Source organism: Tachypleus tridentatus, chromosome 13 (genome assembly GCF_004210375.1).
Source record: "Tachypleus tridentatus isolate NWPU-2018 chromosome 13, ASM421037v1, whole genome shotgun sequence".
Lineage (NCBI taxonomy): Eukaryota > Metazoa > Arthropoda > Merostomata > Xiphosura > Limulidae > Tachypleus > Tachypleus tridentatus.
Window position 1 is genome coordinate 169066856 of NC_134837.1, and position 25570 is coordinate 169092425.

At 33.3% G+C, this 25570-nt stretch overlaps 1 protein-coding gene across 8 annotated transcripts in view; it reads left to right on the forward strand.

Annotated features, from left to right (window-relative positions):
- Nucleotides 1-25570, forward strand: part of LOC143236530 (uncharacterized) — a 75847-nt gene that overhangs the window by 15710 nt on the left and 34567 nt on the right. For 6 of the 8 annotated variants that reach the window (XM_076474831.1, XM_076474828.1, XM_076474829.1 and 3 more), the window contains 5 exons: nt 2100-2267; nt 5119-5252; nt 7674-7763; nt 9355-9456; nt 18026-18219. In XM_076474831.1, coding sequence (XP_076330946.1) covers nt 2164-2267; nt 5119-5252; nt 7674-7763; nt 9355-9456; nt 18026-18219 — 624 coding nt within the window. In that variant the 5' untranslated portion in view covers nt 2100-2163. Of the gene's footprint in view, nt 1-290; nt 742-2099; nt 2268-5118; nt 5253-7673; nt 7764-8471; nt 8854-9354; nt 9457-18025; nt 18220-25570 lie in introns of those variants that run through there. The other 2 variants (XM_076474835.1, XM_076474832.1) reach the window with 2 other exon arrangements.

Below are 25570 nucleotides of genomic sequence, written 5' to 3' on the forward strand. Positions count from 1 at the left end.
AGGACAGTCACGCACTTCCCTCCTTACAGTTGTTTTGAAATACTTCGTCTTCAATTATTTTTATATATTTTAGTAAGTTTGTTTGTTCTTTAATTTCGCGCAAAGCTGCACAAAGGGTATCTGCGCTAGCACTTTAGCAGTGAAAGATTAGAAGGAAGGTAGCTAATCATCGCCACCCATCGCCAATTCTTGGGCTACTCTTTTACCAACGAATAGTGGGATTGATCGTAACAGTATAACGCCCTCACGGCTGAAAGGACGAGCATGTTTTGGTGCGACGGGGATTCCAACCCGCGACTCTCAGATTACTATTCGAGCGCCTTAACCACTTGGCCATGCCAGGCCTTCTAGTAAGTAACAACTGAAATACGGCTGTTGTTTTGTCTTCAAAGCTATTCCTACAGTGAAAAAAACGTGCTTGTACTACTCTATTACCCTTTGTTATTAGACCGTACCACTTTGTCTTTTGAGATTTTACAAAAACTCACATATAATATTTACACATACATATGACATTATTGGCAGGTTTCCCATAAAAAACAACAACAAGAAACAAACCATGACAACATTGTTAAAGTAAGTAGCCTAGTACATCTGTGAGCGTTTAATAAAAACGTTCAGTGATGAAAGTGTTGTGTTTAGTGAAGTCCTCTAACACAAGCTATTTTATCATAACCGGATAGCTGAGAGACATAGAATTTTGTCTCCATTTTATTTCAGTATCCTTTATTGAAGAAATAGGTAGGTTCTATAAACTTTAGACAAACATTTTATTTAGTTAATTTATATATCCGATTTCAGGATTGATTCTTCCATAAAAAAGTAAAATATACAATTTTAACTTTAACAGCATGCACTTTTATTAGTTTCAAGATTTGGCAAGCTGTTTAATTTTTTTATATAATAATTATCAAATTATTTTGTAAGGTGTACTTTCTGTACATTTTTCCTCATTTATTAAGCAAGATATACTCTTCAAAAAAAGAAACGCAAAAGGCAAAATTTGAGACATATTGTTAACAAGTTTATTCCGGGTAGTTCTGTATGACATGTGTGAAACTTTGCACATTCACTGCTGAACATCCAAAGTCTGCAAAGGCGAAGTTCACGCTCACTAGTTGAAGTTTAACGTCACTCAACGTCAATAACGAGTATGCCCCCCGTGAGCATCAATAACTGCTTGGCATCTCCTGCCCATGGAAGCGATGAGATGACGAATCACATCCTGTGGAATGGCTGTCCACTCAGCCTGCAAAGCCGCTGCAAGCTGAGGTGGAGTCTGCGGTTGAGGTTGTCGTCGTCGCAGACGTCGGTCCAACTCGTCCCAAAGATGTTCGATGGGGTTTAAATCTGGTGATCTGGAGGGCCAGGGAAGAACGTTGTGGTGTCTCAAGAAGACAGTAGTGAGTCGGGTTGTGTGAGGACGGGCGTTGTCATGTTGAAAAACGTCGTTGACGTTCACCATGATGGGTTGCACATGGGGCCTATGAATCTCGTCGACGGTTGCGTACGGTCTGATCGGAAATCCTACGCAGCCCTGGTATAGTTGAGGCAGTAGACGTCGCAGTGGTGGTTCTATCCCGAAGGTGACCTAACCGGATGTAGCGATCTTGTGCTGGCGTGGTCACACGAGGTCTGCCAGATCGTGGACGGTCACGAGTTGATCCATGTTGTTGGTGACGATTCCATAGCCTTGTGATGGTACTTGGGTGGACATTCACAGCTCTGGCAACATCTGATCGAGATTCGCCTGCTTAATTATAATTATAACATGTTGCACTTGCAGAACATGCAGATCTCTCAAACAAATTTATTGGACACGAATGCGTTTTGGCGAAAAATCCGATGTTTTCCTCCGTTTTCAAAGTGCACAACTTTTATTGTTATTTTGGTTTGACATTAACCTTAACACGTGTAACATCACATACGCTGAGCTTGTAACGTTATTATATATTTCTCTTTAAAGTAACAAAAATATCCCTTTTGCGTTTCTTTTTTTGAAGAGTATATATGGAATAATTGTTAAGGACAGCGTACATAAAAGTTGATTCCTTTAAGCACTACAAGTACTCAGTTGCGTGTTTTTTCTATCTTAACAGTTATTAGAAGAAGAGAGACTGGACGGGTTTTTTTTATCAAGATCATTGACCATACTGACAAAGAATGGTTGTTCTTGGGCAAAGCTCTCCGATACCTGGAAAAGTACAGATAGACTTCAAAAACTCTCGAACTTCTCACGTTGTCGAACCAGGTTCATCGGTCAAACGGTATGTATCTGAGGAATCAAAAAGAGAACGTTTGGGTACGTATGGTCCATTCAGTTTTTTAAGGGATGTTATAGTGACAAAGAACTGAATGAATCAGATGGAACATAAAACAAGGCTTCGCACAGGACATTGAGTACTTTAACTGTGTCCGCGAGTTTGGAAGATTCGCTTCTATCTGTGGGCGTGGGGAAGCCTTCATAAACTAAATTTCAGTTCGTATGAGTTTATTCAAATTCACCAGTAATGATGTAAAATGTTTTATTTTTAGAGAATATTCATAAATCATTTGAAGAACAGTCTAGTGATTTTTGTAAAGAAGTTGTATACTCTCTACTCACTTTCAGCAAATAAAGGTCACGGAAATCCACGTGATCAAATAGTACAGCAGTCTAGTTTCCTTGAAATGGACTTATTTTATCTCAACCACAATGAAAAAGGTAAGAATGATCAGAAGGAGAATCATGATATAATTACTGCTTCCTCTTGAGTAGAAGGTAAATACAAAGAAAAAAATGAAGTAAACCATAAAGTTAACTATGAACTTAGTTCTTTTCACTGTGCTAATCGTGTGAAACACGCCCTGTTGCAAAAACTATATTGTTTTTCTCATTCAGAAACGCTTGAAAGTGACGAAGATTTAAAGAAAAAACCTCTCACTTGACGACACTGGAGAACTACTGGAAAATATTCCTAATCAAGTGAACAACTTTACTGCGGTCAGTGAAAAATACTCCTCACAGGTTTATGATTTAGAAAAGGTTTCGCCACTGAATGTCCCTTTGCGTAATGTGGTAAAGGAATCGCCTGATTTTGAAATAGATGAAGATTCTACAATGAAGTTTGACGTGGAAATGGGTTTCTATGAGATTCACAAAAGCTCTACTTTGACTTTCTTTACAGTTATCCTGTCTACGTGATAAGAAAAATATCTTTTGCCAACGTATCAATGTGTAGCAGTCTTACTCAAGGAAATAACCAGGATTTTTTTTATCATGTTTCCCGAAATATTTAAAGTTTCATTACGGAGTTCAAAGGATTTCTTCATTTAAGAGCCGTTTTGTAAATATTCCTTTTGAAGAATACAAAATGCCTTGCTCACTTCATCAGGAAGAAGCAGAAGAATTTTGGGTGCCCAACGATTATCTCGAAGTTAATGTTGAGGACATATTTTCGTCTTTAAACAACTGGACAAAATGTAATCGGAACAAGGAGCCTTTAGAAGCAATGAGCTTCACACTTCTCTATTATCCAACAATTTTGAGTATAGAAATAAAATTTCGGATCCAGAGTACAGTAACAACCTATTCTTTCAGACAACAATAATTTGAAAGAGAAAACAGAATATGCATCTCAACGCCATTTACGATTACAAGCAATTGGCAGAAACAAAGAAAACACAATAGAGATTAAAAGAGAAAATGTTTCAGGTATATTTCAATATGAAACGAGTGAAATTTTACAAGAAATTATATGGCAAAAAATTATGAATGACAGAAATCACATTGGTACTTCGAAATATAAAGCACTAGGCAATGGAAATGAAGAATACAATAAAAACTATCTGCTTACGAAGACATTTTAGCTGCTCGATGATTCTGACGGTAATCCAAAGATGTTTTATGTAATGTAAAAGGAATTGTAAAAGTTGTAAAAGCACAGGTGAAAAAAAAATCAAAGACAAGTGATTAAAAAGTAGAAGCAGACATGCAAATATATGGTTCTATAGAAATGGGGAGGAAAAAAAAGAGTGATATAACTGTTGATGGATATGAATTGTAAAACCTTCTGATGGCAGCTGGCATGAACAACTCCAGTTTCTTTACATACTGTGATCTTGGGACGTCTCTGAACGAGTAGGAAAAATTATATACATAGAATAATAAAGACTTCTATAAACTGAAATATAAGGACCACGTTCAAGTCGTAGGTTATCAGGTAATTCCTTTTCCTTTTACAAATAAACTACATAACAAATTGAAAGCAAATTTGACGAGAGTTTGTGAAGAAACTATAAAAAATTGTAAGACCTGCTTTTTAAGTCCACAAGAAGAAGTTTTAAGAAAGGATACCGAAACTCAAAATCTTTTAAGCGAAGAATCTGTTGACATATTCAATGATAATCCAACAACTGATTCATTGCGTGATGTAAACGTTATCTTACTAACTGAGAAGAGACCATTATCGAACGAAGCAAATAAAGTTGAGCCTAAAGGAGCCGAAATCATGACCAGAAAAATAACCAAGGATGCCGGAAACGAAATGACCACAAATAAAAGAGCAAATAATAAGTATCAGGAACACAGACACTTCTAGCTTTAAAATATATCTTCATAGTAATGTAAACTCCAAAATAAAATAAAACAACTTTGATGCTTCAAAAGAAAATCCAGGGACGAGAGACGAGTACAAAGAAAAGAGAAGAGTGTGCTGATGGGATGCAGTGACTACTAAAACTGGAGCATATGTGAATGAAGGAAGTCCAAACCTAAGAAAAAAGAGATAAAGTGCAAAATCAACACAATTTCTATGATCACCCAAAAGATGTCTAGATCAATATCATCTGAAGCAGATCCGGAAGATACACAGCACTTAGTTGGGAAATAATTCGCTAGAGAGGGTCATTTTACAAACGTTCCAAATAAAAGATATGTATGGTAATTGCGTTATTAGTTTTAACTGAATACCATCACGCAACAATGTTCAATATATTTAAATATTACTTTTATAAATACATTTTATTCATTATTTTAATGTGTAAAATATTGTAAATGATACAAACTCAAAGCTAAGTCATATATACTCAATTTTTAATAATGTTGTCAATATATCTAAACAGTGTGTTTTGATTTAGGACTACTACTATTGGACATAATAACAAAACTTCCAATAGAATGTCTAATATTGTCTATGATCAACTGCGGACATCAGTATTCAACTCTGGACAAGAGACAGAAGTGAATCAAGAAAGTAAAACTAACCATAAGGGTGAGCTGTTCTTAAAAATCCTTCGTATTTGTAAGCTAAACATGTGCAAATATCGATAAGTACTGTGGTATTATAGGCTACTCAGGACACGCTAAATGACATTATATCCAATTTAAAATATTTATGTGAAGTTGAAATTTGTGTAGTATGTTAAAGTTTCATAATTATAAATTTTGTTGTAAACTTGGCAAATTATTTAGTTTCGTCATATGGTAAGTAAATTGGGGAAATTTATATTATTCTGGTAACTAAATAAAACACATCTCTCGTACGTGAGAGACAAAGTCATACAATATCTTAGTCATTAGATGATAAACCCTGATTTTCTCGAATTTCTAAAACGTAACGTGATTTACATTACAATAGCGAAAAGAAACCGATTTTTTATACTAAGTTAATGCAAAAGTCGGTATCATGAAGCTTAGAAATCTCAAAATTATTTCGTATTAAAGCATGGTTTAAATATTATTTGAAAGTGTGAACATATCTAAATTAATTTTTAATCCCATGTTATTTGCATTAGTGCAACCATCTAGTGTCACGTCTTCTACTTCCATTGAATTTTAATACCATTTCAAACAGTTTAATGAGAAATAAATATAGCTACATAAGTAAATAGGGTTTCTCTCAAAATTTGTCATTGTTTCGATTTTCGCAAACTGGCAGTTTCTGACCTTTTCATGACTTAAAAAATTTAATAACAAAGCTACTGACAAACTCGTAATACGACCTAAAGGAAAGCTCGTATCATTACATAATGACAACTTCGTAACATTACAAATGACAAATTCGCAATATTACCTAAAGGAAAGATAGTATCGTTACTTAATGACAAGCTTGTAACATTACATAATGACAAGTTTGTAATATCACATAATGAAAACTTCGTAACATTACTTAATGACAAATTTGCAATATTATCTAAGGGAAAGATAGTATTGTTAATTAATGACAAGCTTGTAACATTACCTAATGACAAGTTTGTAATATCACATAATGAAAACTTCGTAACATTACTTAATGACAAATTTGCAATATTACCTAAAGGAAAGATAGTATTGTTACTTGATGACAAGCTTGTAACATTACATAATGACAAGTTTGTAATATCACATAATGAAAACTTCGTAACATTACTTAATGACAAATTTGCAATATTATCTAAGGGAAAGATAGTATTGTTAATTAATGACAAGCTTGTAACATTACCTAATGACAAGTTTGTAATATCACATAATGAAAACTTCGTAACATTACTTAATGACAAATTTGCAATATTACCTAAAGGAAAGATAGTATTGTTAATTAATGACAAGCTTGTAACATTACCTAATGACAAGTTTGTAATATCACATAATGAAAACTTCGTAACATTACTTAATGACAAATTTGCAATATTATCTAAGGGAAAGATAGTATTGTTAATTAATGACAAGCTTGTAACATTACCTAATGACAAGTTTGTAATATCACATAATGAAAACTTCGTAACATTACTTAATGACAAATTTGCAATATTACCTAAAGGAAAGATAGTATTGTTAATTAATGACAAGCTTGTAACATTACCTAATGACAAGTTTGTAATATCACATAATGAAAACTTCGTAACATTACTTAATGACAAATTTGCAATATTACCTAAAGGAAAGATAGTATTGTTAATTAATGACAAGCTTGTAACATTACCTAATGACAAGTTTGTAATATCACATAATGAAAACTTCGTAACATTACTTAATGACAAATTTGCAATATTACCTAAAGGAAAGATAGTATTGTTACTTGATGACAAGCTTGTAACATTACCTAATGACAAGTTTGTAATATCACATAATGAAAACTTCGTAACATTACTTAATGACAAATTTGCAATATTACCTAAAGGAAAGATAGTATTGTTAATTAATGACAAGCTTGTAACATTACCTAATGACAAGTTTGTAATATCACATAATGAAAACTTCGTAACATTACTTAATGACAAATTTGCAATATTACCTAAAGGAAAGATAGTATTGTTAATTAATGACAAGCTTGTAACATTACCTAATGACAAGTTTGTAATATCACATAATGAAAACTTCGTAACATTACTTAATGACAAATTTGCAATATTACCTAAAGGAAAGATAGTATTGTTACTTGATGACAAGCTTGTAACATTACATAATGACAAGTTTGAAACATTACTTAATGACAAGTTTGTAACATTACTTAATGACAAGTTTGAAACATTACTTAATGACAAGCTCGTAACGCTATTTGAGAGTATGAGCACTACATGAACACTTTCTTCAATGTTAGAGTTTTGGAGAAGTTAGGTACAAATTAATTTTTTCGTGAATATCATTGTTGTTTGGGAAAGAAGAGTATTAGTTGTGTTTAAATATCGTGTATATTTATATTTCAATACTGTAGTTTCGCTATCCAGAAAGTCTGCAGCGCCAAATAATTCAACATTAAAAATCAGTGTGAAATCATCTAGAGACGTGACGCCGCCTACTTTAGGTAACCAGTAAATATTGAACTCTTTGAATATTTTACGTATTGTACTGAAAGGTTGTTTGTTTTGCTTTTGTTTATTGGGGGGATTAAATATTTCAACACCATTGGAAATGAAATTAATCTTAACAAGTATCAATTAACGTTTGCCGTTTGATCTCGGACAAACATGTGTTTATATTTCTTAACAATATTGATATTGCATGACTGGAAATGTCATTCCACGTTCTCCGTATTTGAGCTTAATACACGTAACAATAAAAAATTAGCAATAAGGAATCAATTATATACCATTATAATTGAAATATGCCAATAGAAACCAAAAACTTCAATCGTTAGAAAGTTGTGTAAGAAGGACTGTATCTGCTATTAGACATGAATTTTAGTCTTGAAATTACAGTAATGTTTTGTGTAGATGTACTTAAAATTTTTTAACGGATGTCACAAAAATATGTTTGAATACGCAAATCTACAAGTCAAATGTTAATCTCAACCTATATGATCGCGGTGGGAAAATATGTAACAGAACTAAAAGTTGTCGTTTCTTAGTATTTCCTAAATATTGAGATGCTACAGAAATATGACAAATTTGAAAAAGGATATGTAACAAGTCTTTTAAACTAAAAATATTTATACAATTATATCATGAAATTATTAAGATCGAGGAGTTAAGATTTACAAAATTGTAATATTCATTATGCTTAATGGCATTAGGAAACACGAGGATATGAATCAATTCAAGGTGCCAGAACTACCCACAAAGAGACTTTAAACAGCAGTACATCCCAGCCTCGATAAGCAAAGTGAGAATGTATAAATCCAAAAGCCAGTGGAAAAATTAGTTTACATCTTGAAAAAACAGTGCTCAACACAGTCGAGTTGCTTCCATAGTATATCCACATGTATATTCAGAAACTGGAAAAGGAAACATATATTTATGCTTTTCCATAGGAAGACGTACTGATGAAGCCTGTAGCTTTCTCTGCAATCGAACTGTTAAAAATGGCCCCACAGAACAGCCGTCCTTGTGCAATAGATGGATTACGTAAAGCTAACAGAGAGAAGTGGTGTGTTTTGGTTATGTCAACTTTACGAGGTAACCATTTGCAGTGTAAGTTACACTGCAGGGATACTGTTAAAATGAAAGGCTGTCTTCAGATAGAGCGTAACCAATTATGGCGAAGCCCCAAAAGCTCTTTAATATGACGCACGCAGCTTTCAGTACATCTTGTCACTAAAACTTAGAAGTATTTGTAAAAATAATATATATATGTGTGTAGATGTAGGAAAAATCAGCCCATACTTTAGTTCCATATCACTTTTATCCTTAAAAACAAGACATAAATAGTGATTTGGTGGAGGTTTTGTAGGATTTATAGTTACATGTTTGTGGTAATTTACTTTAAAAGGTTTTTAATAAAAGCCGAACTTTTGTTGAATCCATCTTAGTTATAAACTGGATATTTTCCTTGAGATTGCTTAGTTTTTCATTGGTAGCTAACAGTAAAAAGTTTTACAGAATGTTTTTTTTATGTGAAAATGGAGAATTTACCATAGCTGGAATAAAGTTGAAACTCTGATATTCAATCATTTTCAGGCTCTATTAAGAGAAGTAACCAATCTTCTAAACTTATCAAATCACCATCAAGTACTGCAGCGTCATCACCGATTTCGCTAAATGTTGTCGCACAAAACAAAGGTTAGTTGTTGCTAGTAATAGTTATTAATTAGCGTACAAACATGACGTCATGCCTAACCTTATATGTATCAGTTTCACATTTTGGAAAACATGAAACAGTTAGAATACAAGCTATGCTTCATACAAATTTATTCGTGTTTTCCATTTTTGACAACAGGTAGCTGTTAGTTAATTACCTGTTCAGTTTTGTAACAATGCTAACAAACATTAGATGTACATATATAACATGACTCCTGCCACTGGGTTAAAATGCTTACATTTAAGTTCAAACATTGAGAACAACTGACTGCCCCAAATGTTGGTTCTCTGGGCATATTGTAGAAGTGATGATCAAATTCCTCTATTCGCTTGAAGAAGAGTATTCCAAGACTTTGTGATGGGTGGTGTTAATCAGGGATCACTTCAAAATTAGGGACGACTAGCTTGGATAGTTCTCATGTAGCTTTGCACGAAATTACAAAAAGAAAACAAAAATTTCAAATACAGTTTTCTGTTTCATTTCAAAGTATATAAAGTATGTATTACAGACATGTAGTATCACTGAGTTTAAAATGTAGTTGATTTACTACTACCAGACAACATTACAACAAATTCTGTAGTAACCTCATAGATCAGTTAGTTTATTTGACAGAGTTAAAGACACAGTCTATATAGATAAAACTTTCATTTATATGAAAGCTGGATTCGTCATCGTAGTGTTCAACACATCAAAGTAATCTAAATGAGTAACTGTATCACCCTCACCTGTTAGGTTTTTGGGTATTCGCGTATTCGTTTATATGGATCTGTGGTCATTTTATGGTTAATCCAATACAGCCTTATGGGCAATAAAAAGTACACGGATTGACATATCACATTTACAGTTTCCAATATAAATATTTTAATTTCATATCACACGCTTGTTTAACCTGTTCAGTGCCGTAGTAAACGAGTTAACTCGTCCAAGCCGATTGGTAACACAGTGCCACAGATGAGTTAATTCGTTATCAATAATACCTAACTTCAACGCTAGATGTCAGCAACATACATGTATTTGACCTACTTACAAATTTTTTCACTTTCAATCCAAAATGGCGTCACGAAAAAGTTACAAAATGAAGAAACATTAGAGTTGTATTGTAGCAGCTGAAATACTTGGCACTCAACAGGTTAATTACATTACAAGAGCGTGTGAGAATATACACTAATAAGAAAGGCCCGGCATTTAATATGGTGTTCAGTAATAGAAAGGTTTGACTAAACATCTATTGTTCATTTTTCAGATAACATTGAGCGCATAGTTATACAAACTTTTGTTTATCGTTAATAACGTAATTAAACCAAATGTTTATTAACTTTAAGCAAAATTCGTGAGTTTTAAAGACGTGTGTTTTGGAAACCACGCGTAATTTTCACGTGGTTATATGGTTTCTTCTAAAGGGATATTAGTGTCAAAAGAGTTTACATAAAAACTATTACAATTCACTTATCGAAACTGAAATTTTGAATATAAATAAAATTCAAGAGAAATATTAAAGCTACACTATGAATTCCAGGACCATTTCCTGATATTCCAATCTATGAATATATTTTGTAAATGTAAAAAATCTTAAAATTTTAATTTGCGAGATATACTAATCATTTACCCACGCACGTTACTTTTTGTTTTCTTTCACCCAACTTACATCTCTGACTTCTTGTAATATTTGGTTTTGATACCTGCAGTAGTTAAGGTTCAGGTATTCCATTGTGTAACTACATGCATAACGACAAACAAAGTAACAAAAATGCACTAAAATAAAGTCAACACATAATTACAGTTTTAGAGTGTTTTGTAAAGGTAATTAATTAATGCCGTTTTATTTTATCCAATCAAGCTGATCTATAATTTTGTATTGTTCATTAAAGTGATTTTGTAAATTTCAGAATGTCTGTATCATTAAATTGTTGATGTTGCTGTCTTCGGTAAATGTTGCTCAGCGATACGTCTGAGATGATTATGACACTAAAAATCAGGTGTCTACATACCCTTATCTAGGGTAAGAAAAGCACAGATCGCTTATTGCGGAGTTTCGTGCGAAACAACAGAGTGTGTGTGTTCTCTAAGAGCAAAGCCACATCGGCTATCCGCTGAGACCACCGAAACAATAAAGTAAAGGAGAAAAATAATCCCTACTGATGGACGTATTACATATTTGCGTGAAAATTATTTTTTTAAATTTTATAGCTGTATTTACAATTAATCGTATTTAGACTATTAAAATTAGAGTTAGAGTAAACACAAACCTTAATATTTTAGATCATACATCGAATTTTTAGTTATTTACAACCATGTAATTAATTATAAATGTTTATATAATAGATTATTCATAAAGTTATTATTTACTTTTCTATTATTTTTAACTGCACTAAAGTAGGCTTACCTTAACTTCCTAGTATTAACGATCAAATAATTCCTCTTCTCTTCAGACAAACAGAATTAATTCCTTGCTGAAGTTTTAAGACTACATAAATTATCGATTTTAAATAACAATACCAAACCGCAGTTTTACAAATCTTAAAATTCGTCAAATAATACAAATTTCAGGGGCAGATCAGAAGTTTGGAACTCTGAAAAATATTAGGTTTGTCCAGAATAAACCAGATATTTCTAATCTCAGACGGAATCAGGTTAAATAGACAAACCAGTTGCTATTGAAACCTATAAGTTCGTGAGCTAACCGGACGAAAAGTTTGTTTTAAAACTTGATTATTTCACAGGCTAACCAGATAAATGAGTTGTGTCGAAGCCAGGCAGGACTTGGTTTAATAAATCAGACGAGCAGTTTTCTGGTTTATAAAGCAATTACAAGCATTACGCAAATATATCATGCTTAGCCACAAACAATTTGTTTGTTTTTGAATTTCGCGCAAAGCTACACGATTACATTAGAGCTATCTGCGCTAGCCGTCCTTAATTTAACAGAGTTGGCGGTGGATGGTGATGACTAGCTGCCTTCTCTCTAGTCTTACGCTGATAAATTAGGAAAGGCTAGCGTACATAGCCCTCGTGTAGCTTTGTGCGAAATTCAAAACAAACCAAACCTTTCATGTTCAAAGTGACGGATATAGTTACAAAAAAAAAACATTTTAATAAAAAACATTTGCATTGAAACTTCTAGTATGTTTTGATATCATGAACAAGGGGATTAAATTAGCTAATGATTATAAACCAAATGTTCACATGTTTGTAGTCAGATCTGAATATTAACTGTTGTATTGAGTATTTCAAGTCCTCCAGTGTATTTTCTATACACTTTTGTGTCTTTAGTCTGCTTAAATGCGATCTTAAAACCTGATTTACGCGTACAATGAAGGAGTTGCAGAAAGTTACCAAGTTACTTAACTTAAAGTTGATCTCGTTGTGGTAATTAGTATAAACTAGTTACAACAGAGAATGTAGGTGTCTCTAGTTACAGTCACCAAAATCAAAAGACGTAATAAATGGGCCTAAAATATAACAATATTAATTATTCTATTAAACAGTATAATAGAAACAAAAAGTAAATACTACTTTGAAATGTTCTGTACTTGTATTGGAAACGGGTTTATCTTTTTTTTTTTTTTGCGTTCACGCTGTATACTTGTGTGTTTTCAAACGTTTAAAAGGCTTCGACCATCATAACACCGAGGGCCCCTCACCCACCCCTACACGGGCCACTAATTGCTGCGTTAACCAGTGAATGTTTAAAAGAAAGTCGTTGTTAAACCTATTAAATGAGGTATTTTTTGTAATGTAACATCAGTCTTCACTATCAGTCAACAGTCTTTGATAGCATTTTGTGTAATTACAGAGTTAACTCTCAAGATTCGCAGTTTTTAAAGGTATATGAGATAACTCTTGCGTTGGAGAAAAATAAAGCAAAACGTTGTTGGTGTAGCATAGGATGCATTTTTATTTTTATTGATCTTGTAGTGGGACTCGTGGAATAAACTTATTGTAATCCCAATATTCTTTAAAATTGTACATTTTTACTTTACCATGCTTTACAGTCACATTATTCTTTAATGTAAAATAATATTCTATGGAAAATGCTTCACAGATAAATCAAGGTGTCCCAAACTTCTGCATGCAGATAACCAACCCTATAAGCTGACAGTCTGAGTGGATTCAGTATTTGGGTATTTTTTCTACTGCGTGAACAGCACGATGTTTAGTCCTAGCTTTGTTATAATATTGTCAGTATGAGTAAGATCCATGATGCCCTGTTACCTTGGCAAAATTATTAACTACGACACAAAATATACAGAGGTTCTGTAGTATAGTACAAACAGAAATCTTCAAATCTGATTATAAGGCTTGGCATTGCCAGGTGGTTAAGGCATTCAACTCATAATCCAAGGGTCAAAGGTTCGAATCCCCGCCGCAACAAATATGCTCGGCTTTTCAGCCGTGAGGACGCTATGATGTGACTGTCAATTCCATTATTCGTTGATAAAAAAGTAGCCCAAGAGTTTGCAGTAGGTGGTGATGACTAGCTGCCTTCCCTCTAGTCTTACACTGCTAAATTAGGGACGGCTAGCGCAGATAGCCCTGGAGTAGCTTTGCGCGAAATTCAAACCGAGTCTGATTATAAACAATAATATTTCTACAGAGATACCATTACGAGTTTTAAAGTAAAAGTTTACCTCTCTTCCAAAAATATTCTATCTTAAACTGAACCAGTATTTAGTTAATTCCGACTCGAGAGTCAACTTTGAACAGCAGATAATAATAATGAGAAAGTCAAACCTTGTCCTTGAACCAAGTAGCTCTAAATAATTTTTTAAATAATAATTCTTACGATCAAAGGTAGGAGAAAAAATGTAGCAAATGAAAAAGTAAGAAAACTGGAAGCTACAAGGCGATAAACCATAACGAACTTAACAAGTACGATCCCATTTGATAACGTAGACCAGTTTCTCCAACACTGGATTGTGAGCAGGTTTTCGGAGGATTCATGAGCTGTTTTAGTTCAGTCAATATTTTTTAGACCTCAGAGTACAGGTGTTACCCTCGTTGTGGACAATAATGAACTTTTTTTTTATTATTATTATTCTATAGATACTGAATTGGTCGCAATGATCAAAGCCTGGTAGGGGCTCGTCTGGCGAATCCGGTTGCGAAACACTGACGTAGAAATTACGTATCCACAAATAATTGACTCCATTAACTAATAAAGTAGACAACGATGAGTTCACGGCTTTCATTATCTAAAGCACTGGACACATCATTGTGATTTAAAAATAAAAGCGTAACATACTATTCAAGATCAAAGAAGTATAATAAAGACATGATATTATGTTTATAGTAATCTCACACAATCCAAGAAGTCGCGAACATTACAAATTAATTTCCTGGTTGGACAGCGGTAAGTCTTTATATCTACAACGCTAAAATTAGGGGCTCGATTCCCCACGGAATCGACACAGTAGATAGCCCGATGTGGCTTTGCAATAAGAAAAACACACACACTTCAGAATGGACAAAGATCGTTTCAGTTGCGTGGAGCTGCATGTGCTCCTTCGAACGAGACTTTCAGTTTAATCGTCATATCTCAAATATGGTTTTACCTGAGCCATGAAGATACCGATATATACAACAAAATAAATGTTCTAGAACATAGGATTCAATGAATACGAAGATCATATGTGTGAACATTTAAACAACATTGTTAACTGAAATAAAATAACAAGAGTATAAGACTATTTTAGAATCATTCTCTAATATCCTTGGTTCACCTGAAAAAAAATGAAAAAGATATTTTGAATGTCTTTTAAGATATTGGCAGATGGCCACCAAGCACGTGTGAAGAATAAAACGCTTAATTTCTATTCAAATCAGGTATTAGTGTTTGTTTGTTTGTTTTTGAATTTCGCACAAAGCTACACAAGGACTATCTGTTCTAGCCGTCCCTAATTTATCAGTGAAAGACTAGAGGGAAAGCAGCTATCATCACCACCTACCGCCAACCTAATGTTTTACCAATGAATAGCTCCATGCTGTATTTGATGAATCACTTCATTACTAAGACCTGGTCGGGTGGTTAGGGCACTTGATACGCCATCTGCAGGTCGCAAGCTCGAATCTCCTTTCCATAAAACATGCTCACCCTTTTAGGCGTGGGAGCGTTATAATTTGTTGATAAGGAGAATCGAACTTGTGATCCTCAGATTGTGTATCGAGCGCCATTAGCACTTGGTCAATTCTTAGTAATGAAGTGATTCGTCAAATACAGCATAGAACTGAACATAATTAAAATATTTTAGGGAAACAGCAACATAAAGAATCAAACCATTAATTAATAAGGTATAAATCCCTAAGCTGCGATAAAAAAAACCAGAAACTGTGAAAACTCGGGATATAAGAACATTTACTGAGAATTCTCATATTAATACCTTCTTCAGATTTACCTATGTCTCAGTTTTTTGAAACAGAAGGATATGGATAAAGCTAGAGTAATGATTGTTATCTGTTATAAATTAAGTCAGGAAAAGAAATAGAAACTACTACACCACCAGCAAGTAGATTTAATCTCCATAGGACTAAAAACCTATTCTTATGCCAATAGTCTTACCTTTCTATAGCTAGAAAAGTAGGCACTAAAATGGCTACTTTAGAGAGAAGAAAATCGTGTTATTTATTTCCATCATTAAGATGACTATAGTTTTATTGGTCACTGATCCAAACAGAATGACAAATTTTTCTGTTAGGAAAGGTTGGTGGCGTCCCCTCTCAGTGGCACAGCGGCATGTCTACGAATGTACAACGCTAGAATCGGGGTTTCGATACCTGAGGTGGGCAAAGCATAGATAGCCCATTGTGCAGGTTTGTGTTTAACTAACAAACAACAACAACAAAAGCTCAAAGTGACAGTCCTTATTTCTCTAATTTTATAGTTCATTTTACTTATCATTTTCCATTTTTATATAGTTTAAATTCAACAATAAATACGCAAAGAACGACGTTGTTGTTTATTATAAAGTACGAAGATGTAAAGTTGACTGCCTGTCTGTACTCTGCTCAATTCTGGTATTGAATCCCGATTTTTCGCATTATAAGCTGTCAGACTCCCTACTGAATAACTGAGGGACGTTTTATTATTTGATATATGAATGATACGTTTTACAGTAATTAAAAATATAAATTTATTCAAGTACAAGATGAAATTGGGTTGTCTACATTCAGTCAACATAATTTTTATTTACAGCTAACTAAAAAATGTTGGATTCAGTGTTTTTGTTGCTATTGGGTCTATAATTTGAATTTGTTGTTAAACATGGTATTTATTTCTTATATATATGTCAAATGTTACATTATTACAAGATTAAGCGTTTAGAAATACAGAAAAAAAGCGTTTCGTTTTGTACAACAGATTTGATGTTTATTCATTAGATTTCACATTGTATCAGACTATTTTTTTCATCTAACAAATACACGAAAAAACTGCCATATATTAGTATATTTGATCACACCGTGGCGTGTTGAAATACTCTGATGAGGGTCCAAACCCATACCTAGTGGGAACATGTTGCAACAGATCATTACCTATCCAAGCCTTTCTCCCATCGTAGTGGGTGGGCATTACTTCTTATGATACCTGGTTTGAATATTCGTATGATATATTTGCTTACGTAGAACTACCCCACTAACTAGTAGGAGGTTATGTAGGAAGAGATGTTATACACATTCATGTTTACTACGATTGTGATTTTCCTTAAGAGACACTGTGTAGACTTGTATTTGCTTGAAGAAAAACCCTCCGTGTACTTAGCTGATACACGAAACAATACGTTTCTGAAGTTTCTAGAACATTAAGCTTGCATCCTGAAGACAGAGTTATTTAAAGATTATATTGTGAAGTGATTTAGAACAAGCGATGTTACTTTTATGGTTCAATCATACGCTATTTTTTGATTTAAGACACTAGATTGTTATTCTTATTTGATTTTTAGCCTGAAAATAACCAAATATTTCTCACGCTACCAGTTATTGAAGGGCAAAAGATGTGGTCTATTTTGTGAACTAAGTTTTCTAGTAGTGATGTGAACTATTTCGCGAGCTGCTGTATTTTTACAGACGTTTTCTATAATGTTCTGGAAAATTACAAATCGCGGTTAAAGTATGTTACGACGGTATAGCAGTTTCTGACATTATTCAGAATTTAAAATAGCTTAAAGACACTGTTTAAGAATATGAATTATTTTCTCTTAAAAATAAAGTGTGGTATAATTATTTTTTGTCAAAATTAAACTTAAATTTTACTGCTTACGAACAGACGAAATATCATTTTTAGTTGATCTTCGACTTATCAAATATTTTACGGTTTTTACGGGATGATAAATGTTATGAAGATACTGGTATTTCCGTAAAGCAAATTACGACGTTTGAAAGGTTTTTTACGGCTAAAACGTTTCAGTTTCGACATGAAAAAGTCCAAGTTCTATTTTGTGATAGAAAGATGGATTCAGTTCTTTGGTGCCGATTGCTTTTGTCTGTTGACAGCTGTAAATGTTTTGTTATCAGTTATCCTATTGGGTTTGTTCATCAGAAGATTATTTGATGATTCAGAGACACCATTAACGAAAAGAAGACAGACAGAAGAACACAAGAAGAGCCAGAAAACAAAGATCCAAGAAACCCATCGACTTGGAGTCCTGTCTGAGAGACGCCCTAAAGAATCGATGTTTCTGACAATGCAACTTAAGCGCGCATGTTTAGGATTCGAGGCATTTAGTATTGTCATCAAATACTTGACAGATGAAGTAAGTTTTATGTGTTATTAATTTATGATTAATTAACTTCTATAGAAGTTAGCTGTTATCCATCAGCACATATTCACACATACTTAAAAGATAAGTTTCGAGTATCGTTATGTGTTCGTAACAGTTGTGTTTATATTCATAAGTAAATCTTCCTCTCATGTGTGTGTAGTGATTTAACAGTAGTATAATAAGATATTTTAAAATATTAAAGAAATAAAATGAAATATAAAAAAACCAACTGAAAACCTGTCAACACTGTAGAAGAGACTAATTATGAACGCCACTGTTGCTCGTTTGCTCAAATCCTACAATACAGTAAGATGCTATGACAAATAAAAACATTATAAACATAAGAATTGTTATAGTTTAAGGTTTTTTGTTTTATAATTAGTTCATCATTTCTTAAAAGAAACTTTGAAATTAACTCTTATCGTCACTGCTGTAGATTTACAAAAAACAGAAAGAAGTGACGAAACAAATATCTTGAGTGGTTGGGGCTCAAACGGGCATTGGAGTGATAGGTTACTAAGGGTGTGCTTAAAATATCTGTGTTTAACCTCGAATACACCCGTTTTTATTATTAAACCATGGCTAATAAAGTTATTTTATTTGCCCTTGCTATTTTCTCGTGAATATTTGTTCAGAGAAAACATGTTAATAGGTTTGGTATGTTTTTGTTTTGTTTCGGCCCCTCTTCTTTGATTTACATCGGTTTCTTTGTCTGTAATAAATGATCCTAAACCTCAAAAAATGTTCCGTTGTTTTATTTTTCACACCAGAATCTTTATGAGTATAATTAATTCCCATCTTGCATACAGCAGTATCTTACTAAAAATAGTAAATAATTAAGTGATACTGATACTTTTTTCTGTCCATTAAAATTCTGGAAAGTATCCCATGATGAGGAAAAACTTTCAAGTATCATTTACCTAACTTGACAGTATTTCATTTTTTTTAAACTCTGATATTCTTGCTATTTTTCTGTGTGACACTATTAGGGTGACACTGGTCGACTTTAAACTAGTTTCTATGTGTCTTTAAGTTACATAATATAATTTATTTAATGTATAGTTAATTTTAGTAATTCACATTTAAGATATATATATTCATTTATGAAGACTGTTTCATATAGTTAACTTATTTTATAGATTTAGGACTACAAGACAGTATTAAATCTGGTCGGAATTCATAATGCATTTATATGTAGATCTATAACCTACTACAACGGTTGAGTATGTTACGTTAAAACGATGTTAGAGTCTCGTCACGTTGTTATAATCCGTGTTGTCCTTGCGGTCGTATTCTTTCCAAAAACTATGCATCTTTGCAAGTAGTTGTGCGATGTAGTTTCCGTTGTAAAAGGTTCTGTTATAAGACTGTCATGCTCAAAGGACACTATTACTTTTCGAAATGTGTTTAGTGTACAAGGACAACAGTTCACAACACCTGTTTCTACAGTTTGATTGCACAGAAGCCCATGGAATAACGGTAGTATTTATTTCATTATTGAGTTGCTTCAGGAATGTGACGTCTGAACGTCTGTTGTGGAAGTAGTTTCCGTACAATTTAGTGTTTCAGCTATTGTTGAAACAGGTAAAGTGATTTTACCAGTAACATTTGTGCTTTAGATTCCCACCTGTTACAAGACTCTGGAATCTACTTATCACAACTGGATTACAACTATTTACAGGTCTAATTCTGAATAGTCTTGGTTCTTCAAGTTGATCCATATTTTTTCTTTTCAATTACACTGAGTACAAGGGATATCCCCATCTCGAAAATTTTAACTATCCTATCTGAGAATATTTTTATGATTTGAGAGCTTGGACATTCTGCGTTAGAAAGGATTGTTATACTCTTCCAAGCGCGTAACTTTGTGCAAAATTCAAAACAAACCAAGAAAAACACCCTTCCAAAAAAAACGACAGCTTTTCTGTATTATCACAATAACTTAGACAAAAAAATCAATGTAAAAATACAGTTCTGATCCCTGTCATTTTACCACAATATTATATTGGCCTTGTTTCTCACGTGACTTGCTGAATTGCGTATTAAAAAGTTACTTTAATATAACGTGTTCTACCTTCTGTATGAGACTGTTTATTGGAAAGATGGTCAGCGACATTGGTATTAATTGTTCTATCTGTACTCTTTAAGGGCTTGTTTCTTCGCGGTGGACGAAGTAGATAACCCATCTGGCTTTGCTATAAGAAAACACACTGTACTCTTTAAATAATAATTTAGTCTTAGATTTGTTAGTTTATTAGAATAAAATTGTTTTTTATTCATTAACACACAACACGTTGATGTATAGTTTAATTCAGTTTCACAATACGGACGATACCACCCATTTTGGACATTGTTAAAATTTAGTGGGGTAGGCAGTAAACTTTGAGGGGGCAGACAGAAAAGTTTTGACGGTTTCAAAATTATATTTGTTATTATAATTAAACTATAATAACTAACTTATTGCTTTACAATTTCCTTTTAGTAAAATACTTTAATAGTCTAAACATTTATTAGAAGAGGGCACGAGCGGTTATTGTTTGCTGAAGGAGACGTTACGGCGAAAAAAGATTGAGAAACACTGGTTTAATGTGTTATATTCTGTTCTAAAAGTTGGGAAACACTAGTGTAATGCATTGCATTCCCTTCTAAAATTGTGAAACACTGGTGTGATGTTTCATATTACATTCTCAAAGCTGGCTAACACTGGTTTGTTACAGTTGTTGACTTTACTTTGGAAAATAATAATCTATACTCGCTAATCAGCTAAAGAAATACACATTATCATAAATTATAAAAATATGTATGTACCAGTTTATATATATGTTGAATTTAGTTTGTTAATTGGTCAAAAATTTTAAAGCCGATCAAAGAATGAAAGGATCTTTGTCTCGTCACATCACTTGTGTGGAATTAACAGAAGTATTAAAGTTAAGATATTGACAACAAGTAAAAAAATAAAATTAAAATAAAACTTTAATTTTATAGCAAGTCCTAAAATTGTAACAATTTAGCTTAATTAAATTATTTAATTAAGGCTTTTACGAATTTGCAACCAGTATTTAGACAAAACCCCAGTATAACACACTTCACACAAATTGCTAAATGATTACTAATATAATATCTTCATTGTGCCTTTCCTTTTCAAATCAAAGAACAGGCACCAGTCTTTTCATGGTGCTTAGTTATATGTCGAAATATAGAAGATATTGATAGTTAGTTTAATTATTTTTCGAACACCCTCATATGATTTCGTTTGTACCCAGCATTCTCTAATAACAACAGTGTTACAAGCAAGAAATGGAACATTTAACACGTTCCATAGGCTTGTGTCAGTTTACAATGTACAGCAAATGTAGGCTCGCTATGGCTAGGTGGTTAAGGCGCTCGACTCGTTATCCGAGGGTCGCGAGTTTGAATCCCCGTCACACCAACATGCTCCCCCTTTCAGCTGTAGGGCGTTATAATCTGACGATCAATCCCACTATTCGTTGTTAAATGAGTAGCCCAAGAGATGGCAGTGGGTGGTGATGCCTGGCTGCTTTCCCTCTAGTCTTACAGTGCTAAATTAGAGATGGCTAGCGCACATAGCCCTCGTATAGCTTTGCTCAAAATTCAAAAACAAATAAACAAACAAATACAATAAATGCACATAGTTTTAGGAGGTTTTAACACGTGTTTGGCAATATCACATCTCTAGCTGAAACTATTTAAGTAATTCTGTTATGTTTATATTCTGTTTAAAAATACATATTAACTAAATTAACTTATTTGAACATAAAATCATTTGTAACATACAGATCTTTGTTCTTTAATTTCATATATAAGAGTATTCACTTCATAAAGTGTGACTTGAATTATGTATATATATGTCATAACTTGAGGTTTTCACATTAAAATATTAACTAAATTTATTTCTAATTCAAACCTTTTGTTACTGTTGTTACTAAGAAGGGTGTGCTTTATTTTTAGACACAGTAATCTGCTATTGAAACGTGAAAGACAAGTTATGCTTGAATTCGAATGTTGAAGTAAAAAGTTTAGTTACTTATTTTGACGGTTAAGCCAACTAAATTTTCATATGAGTAACGTAGTTGCTCATCACGTCCAGCTCTTAAACCTTTAATTCTCTACGCCACCGCTACTATGATAATAAAAAAAAATATCACGTTTTCATCTCTACATCAAAAGCACTGATTTCGGTAAATAAATAAAAAATGTTTTTATATATAATAGAAACTTAGAAAGAAAAAGGTTTGCCTATTAATTTGATTGATCATTTTAAACAGTTTGTTTTGAAAATATTATTTTAATTAATAATTATCAGTTTCTGCATCACATGACTAACTTTTTTTAATATATCACGCTGTTAAAAACTATGATCACCATGATTTTAATTACACGCAGAGGAAGTAGATAAAGCCACATAAATACATCGACAACACAAATATTTCAACATTACTTTATGTATTTGGTATTATCCCATAAATACAATGACGTAGAAGCAATGGTGGTGTTTCAAAGTGTTTATCTTACACAGTGATAGATGAGTTTCGCAAGAATACGTAAACGTAGTTGAGTAAAAATGGCATTCTGCCCATTCTTCTAATATGATGAACCTGTTTTTCGGTTTCTTAATAAGGATGGAGAATTTAACCCACCTACCATGCGCTCTGTTGTGTCACCTCTTTTTAATGTTGTAGGTGTTCTGCGATCATTAGAAATTATAATGAGGTTGCATTGCTGTTTTAGTGTAAAGATACACACTGGGTTGCCTGCGCCCTGACCACCGTGAGAAAATACACCCAAGGTTTTAGCGTGTAATTTCGTGAACTAACTGTTAACCAACCGGGGGACAAATTATAAATTATAATGAAAACATACCAGCTCATAAAACTCCTCAAATTAAACAGTTGAGAAAGCTTATTCTTTGTACATTTTATTATCTTATAGTGATTACGCTTTAAAATCTTGGTACTTTTTAAAAACTATTTAGCGTTTTAAAAATGTTTTTACGCAAGCAAATTCCTCTTTTCTGATTGGTTAATGGTATAGCCTGTGTCAGTTACTTACGTTCAAACTACCTCAACAGATGAAAGTCAGTGAGTATGACAGATGAAGCTAATCTGTTTCACTAAACTTTCTTTCAGGTGTATTTACTTACTGCGTTAACCTGAAAAAAAAACAACCAAAAAATTTCCGAGAACAAAAAAAGGTGCTCAAATTAAACGTAGCTGAATAAATAATTCCGTACAAATTCTTAATGTTATTTTACTTTACTCTCTGAAACTAGTATGTCACTAAACATTTCTTTTACTTTTAAACTACATTCACTTTAGTCGTTTCTTCCATCTGTCTTTGTTTTAGCGCACAGCATACGTAAGAGCATCTACGTTTTGTCCATCAGAGGGAATCAATGTTTGATTTTAGAGTTTTTGGACATTAAATTTACTATTGACTTTCATTTTAACATCGTGTATTTTAAAGAAGATACTATTTATTTGGGCCCGACATGTCCAGGTGGTTAGGGCGCTTGACTCGTAATCTGAGGGTCGCGGCTTCGAATCCCCGTCACACCAAACATGCTCGCCCTTTGAACCGTGGGAGCGTTATAATGTGACGGTCAATCCCACTATTCGTTAGTAAAAGAGTAGCCCAAGAGTTGGCGGTGGGTGGTGATGACTAGCTGCCTTTCCTCTAGTCTTACACTGCAAAATTAGAGACGGCTAGCACAAATAGCCCTCATGTAGTTTTGTGCGAAATTCACACAAAACAAGCTATTTATTTGCATGAATCTTGCCATTCTGCACATTTTGGAACCAAATTTCTACGTGTAGCACCATTTTTAATACAAATAGAGGTGAATTTAATATATCGGCAAAACGGCTCTCGGAAACCGCATGGTAACAAATGTAGGTGCAATTTTCAGTACATTGACCTTAGGATGTTGTTCTCTGGATTCCTACTTAGACAGGGCTTAAATGTAATACAACATTGGGCAACCAAAGATAGCACGAGGTAACCACACAAATTATTGTGCTTCGTGAGTATAAGACATCACTGTAGCATTAACTTCTGGGTCGAAGCTTCAAAATGACGCATATAATGTCTTGATCGTTTATTCTGATTTAGTATTGTTAGAAATAGAGTGAAAATAAAGCCGTCTTAATCCCTTCAGTAATGCTCAAGCACATACTTATTATTTTCTTAATATTAAATTCAGTTTAACTCCCTCTTTGGGAAAGTGATAAGTTTATGGACTTACAATGCTAAAATCCAAGGTTCCAATTCTCGCTGTTGACAAGGTGAAAATAACCCATTGTGTAGCTTTGTACAAAGAAAATAACAACTTAGTATTTTTATATTCATAGCAAAATTACTAACTATATATGTGACCGTTTCTAATTTAGAACTATTGATCAGACGGAAGTAAAGCAGTTAGCTGCACCCACTAGTCATGCTAAGTGATTGATTGCCACCCTTATGACGCACCCATCGTTAAATGTATCGGCAATATTTTGTGACATCGCACAAATTCAAGCCTTGTTCGCGAAGAAAACAACAAGAACATTTATTTAGTTAAGTCTCTTTCTAGCTAAGAACCCATAATGGGTCAGCGAAAAGTTTACGGATTTACAACGCTAAAATCCGGGATTCGATTCCCCTGCGATAGACACAGTAGATAATCCAATGTGACTTTGCACTAAAACAACCAAATAGAACTATTTAACGCCAAAACCTATCAATAGTATTATGTAGGAAATAAATTTATGAATTAAAGTAAAAACAAACACATGAGTATATTGTGAGGGGCAGTTAGTAAGTTGTGAGATGTTGAACTATTGTAGTTCCCCATGTCATAAAGCATTAACTTTGAAATGGTGAAATGAAAACATCAAGGCTATATGTTACAGGATGTTTTACAATACAGCTTTAGGTTTAACATTGTTGAGGCTTCCAAAAGAGTTTCAGACTAATATGATGCTAATATTGAGAGTGTTTACTAATATTGTTGGTCTTTCTACTCATGTTCTTCCAGGTTTTCGGAAAGACACTCCAAAACGTAATGATTTTTATAATAATTCTCGTTGACCATATTATTTGAGTTTTAAATAAATAAACGATTATAAAGGAGAAACAGTAATATATCATAAATAAATTCCTTTTTTATTTTGAGTATTTAACTTATCCGAGTTAAATTATCAAACACTGCATTTTAGCTTCAGTCACTGCTGATTTGCAGAATTAAACATGACGTGTCAGTTATCTATTGGCTGGATGGAACCAAGTCTTATACAGTTATTTTCACAGTTAAAGAAATTACTCCAGGAAGAATTGTAGTATA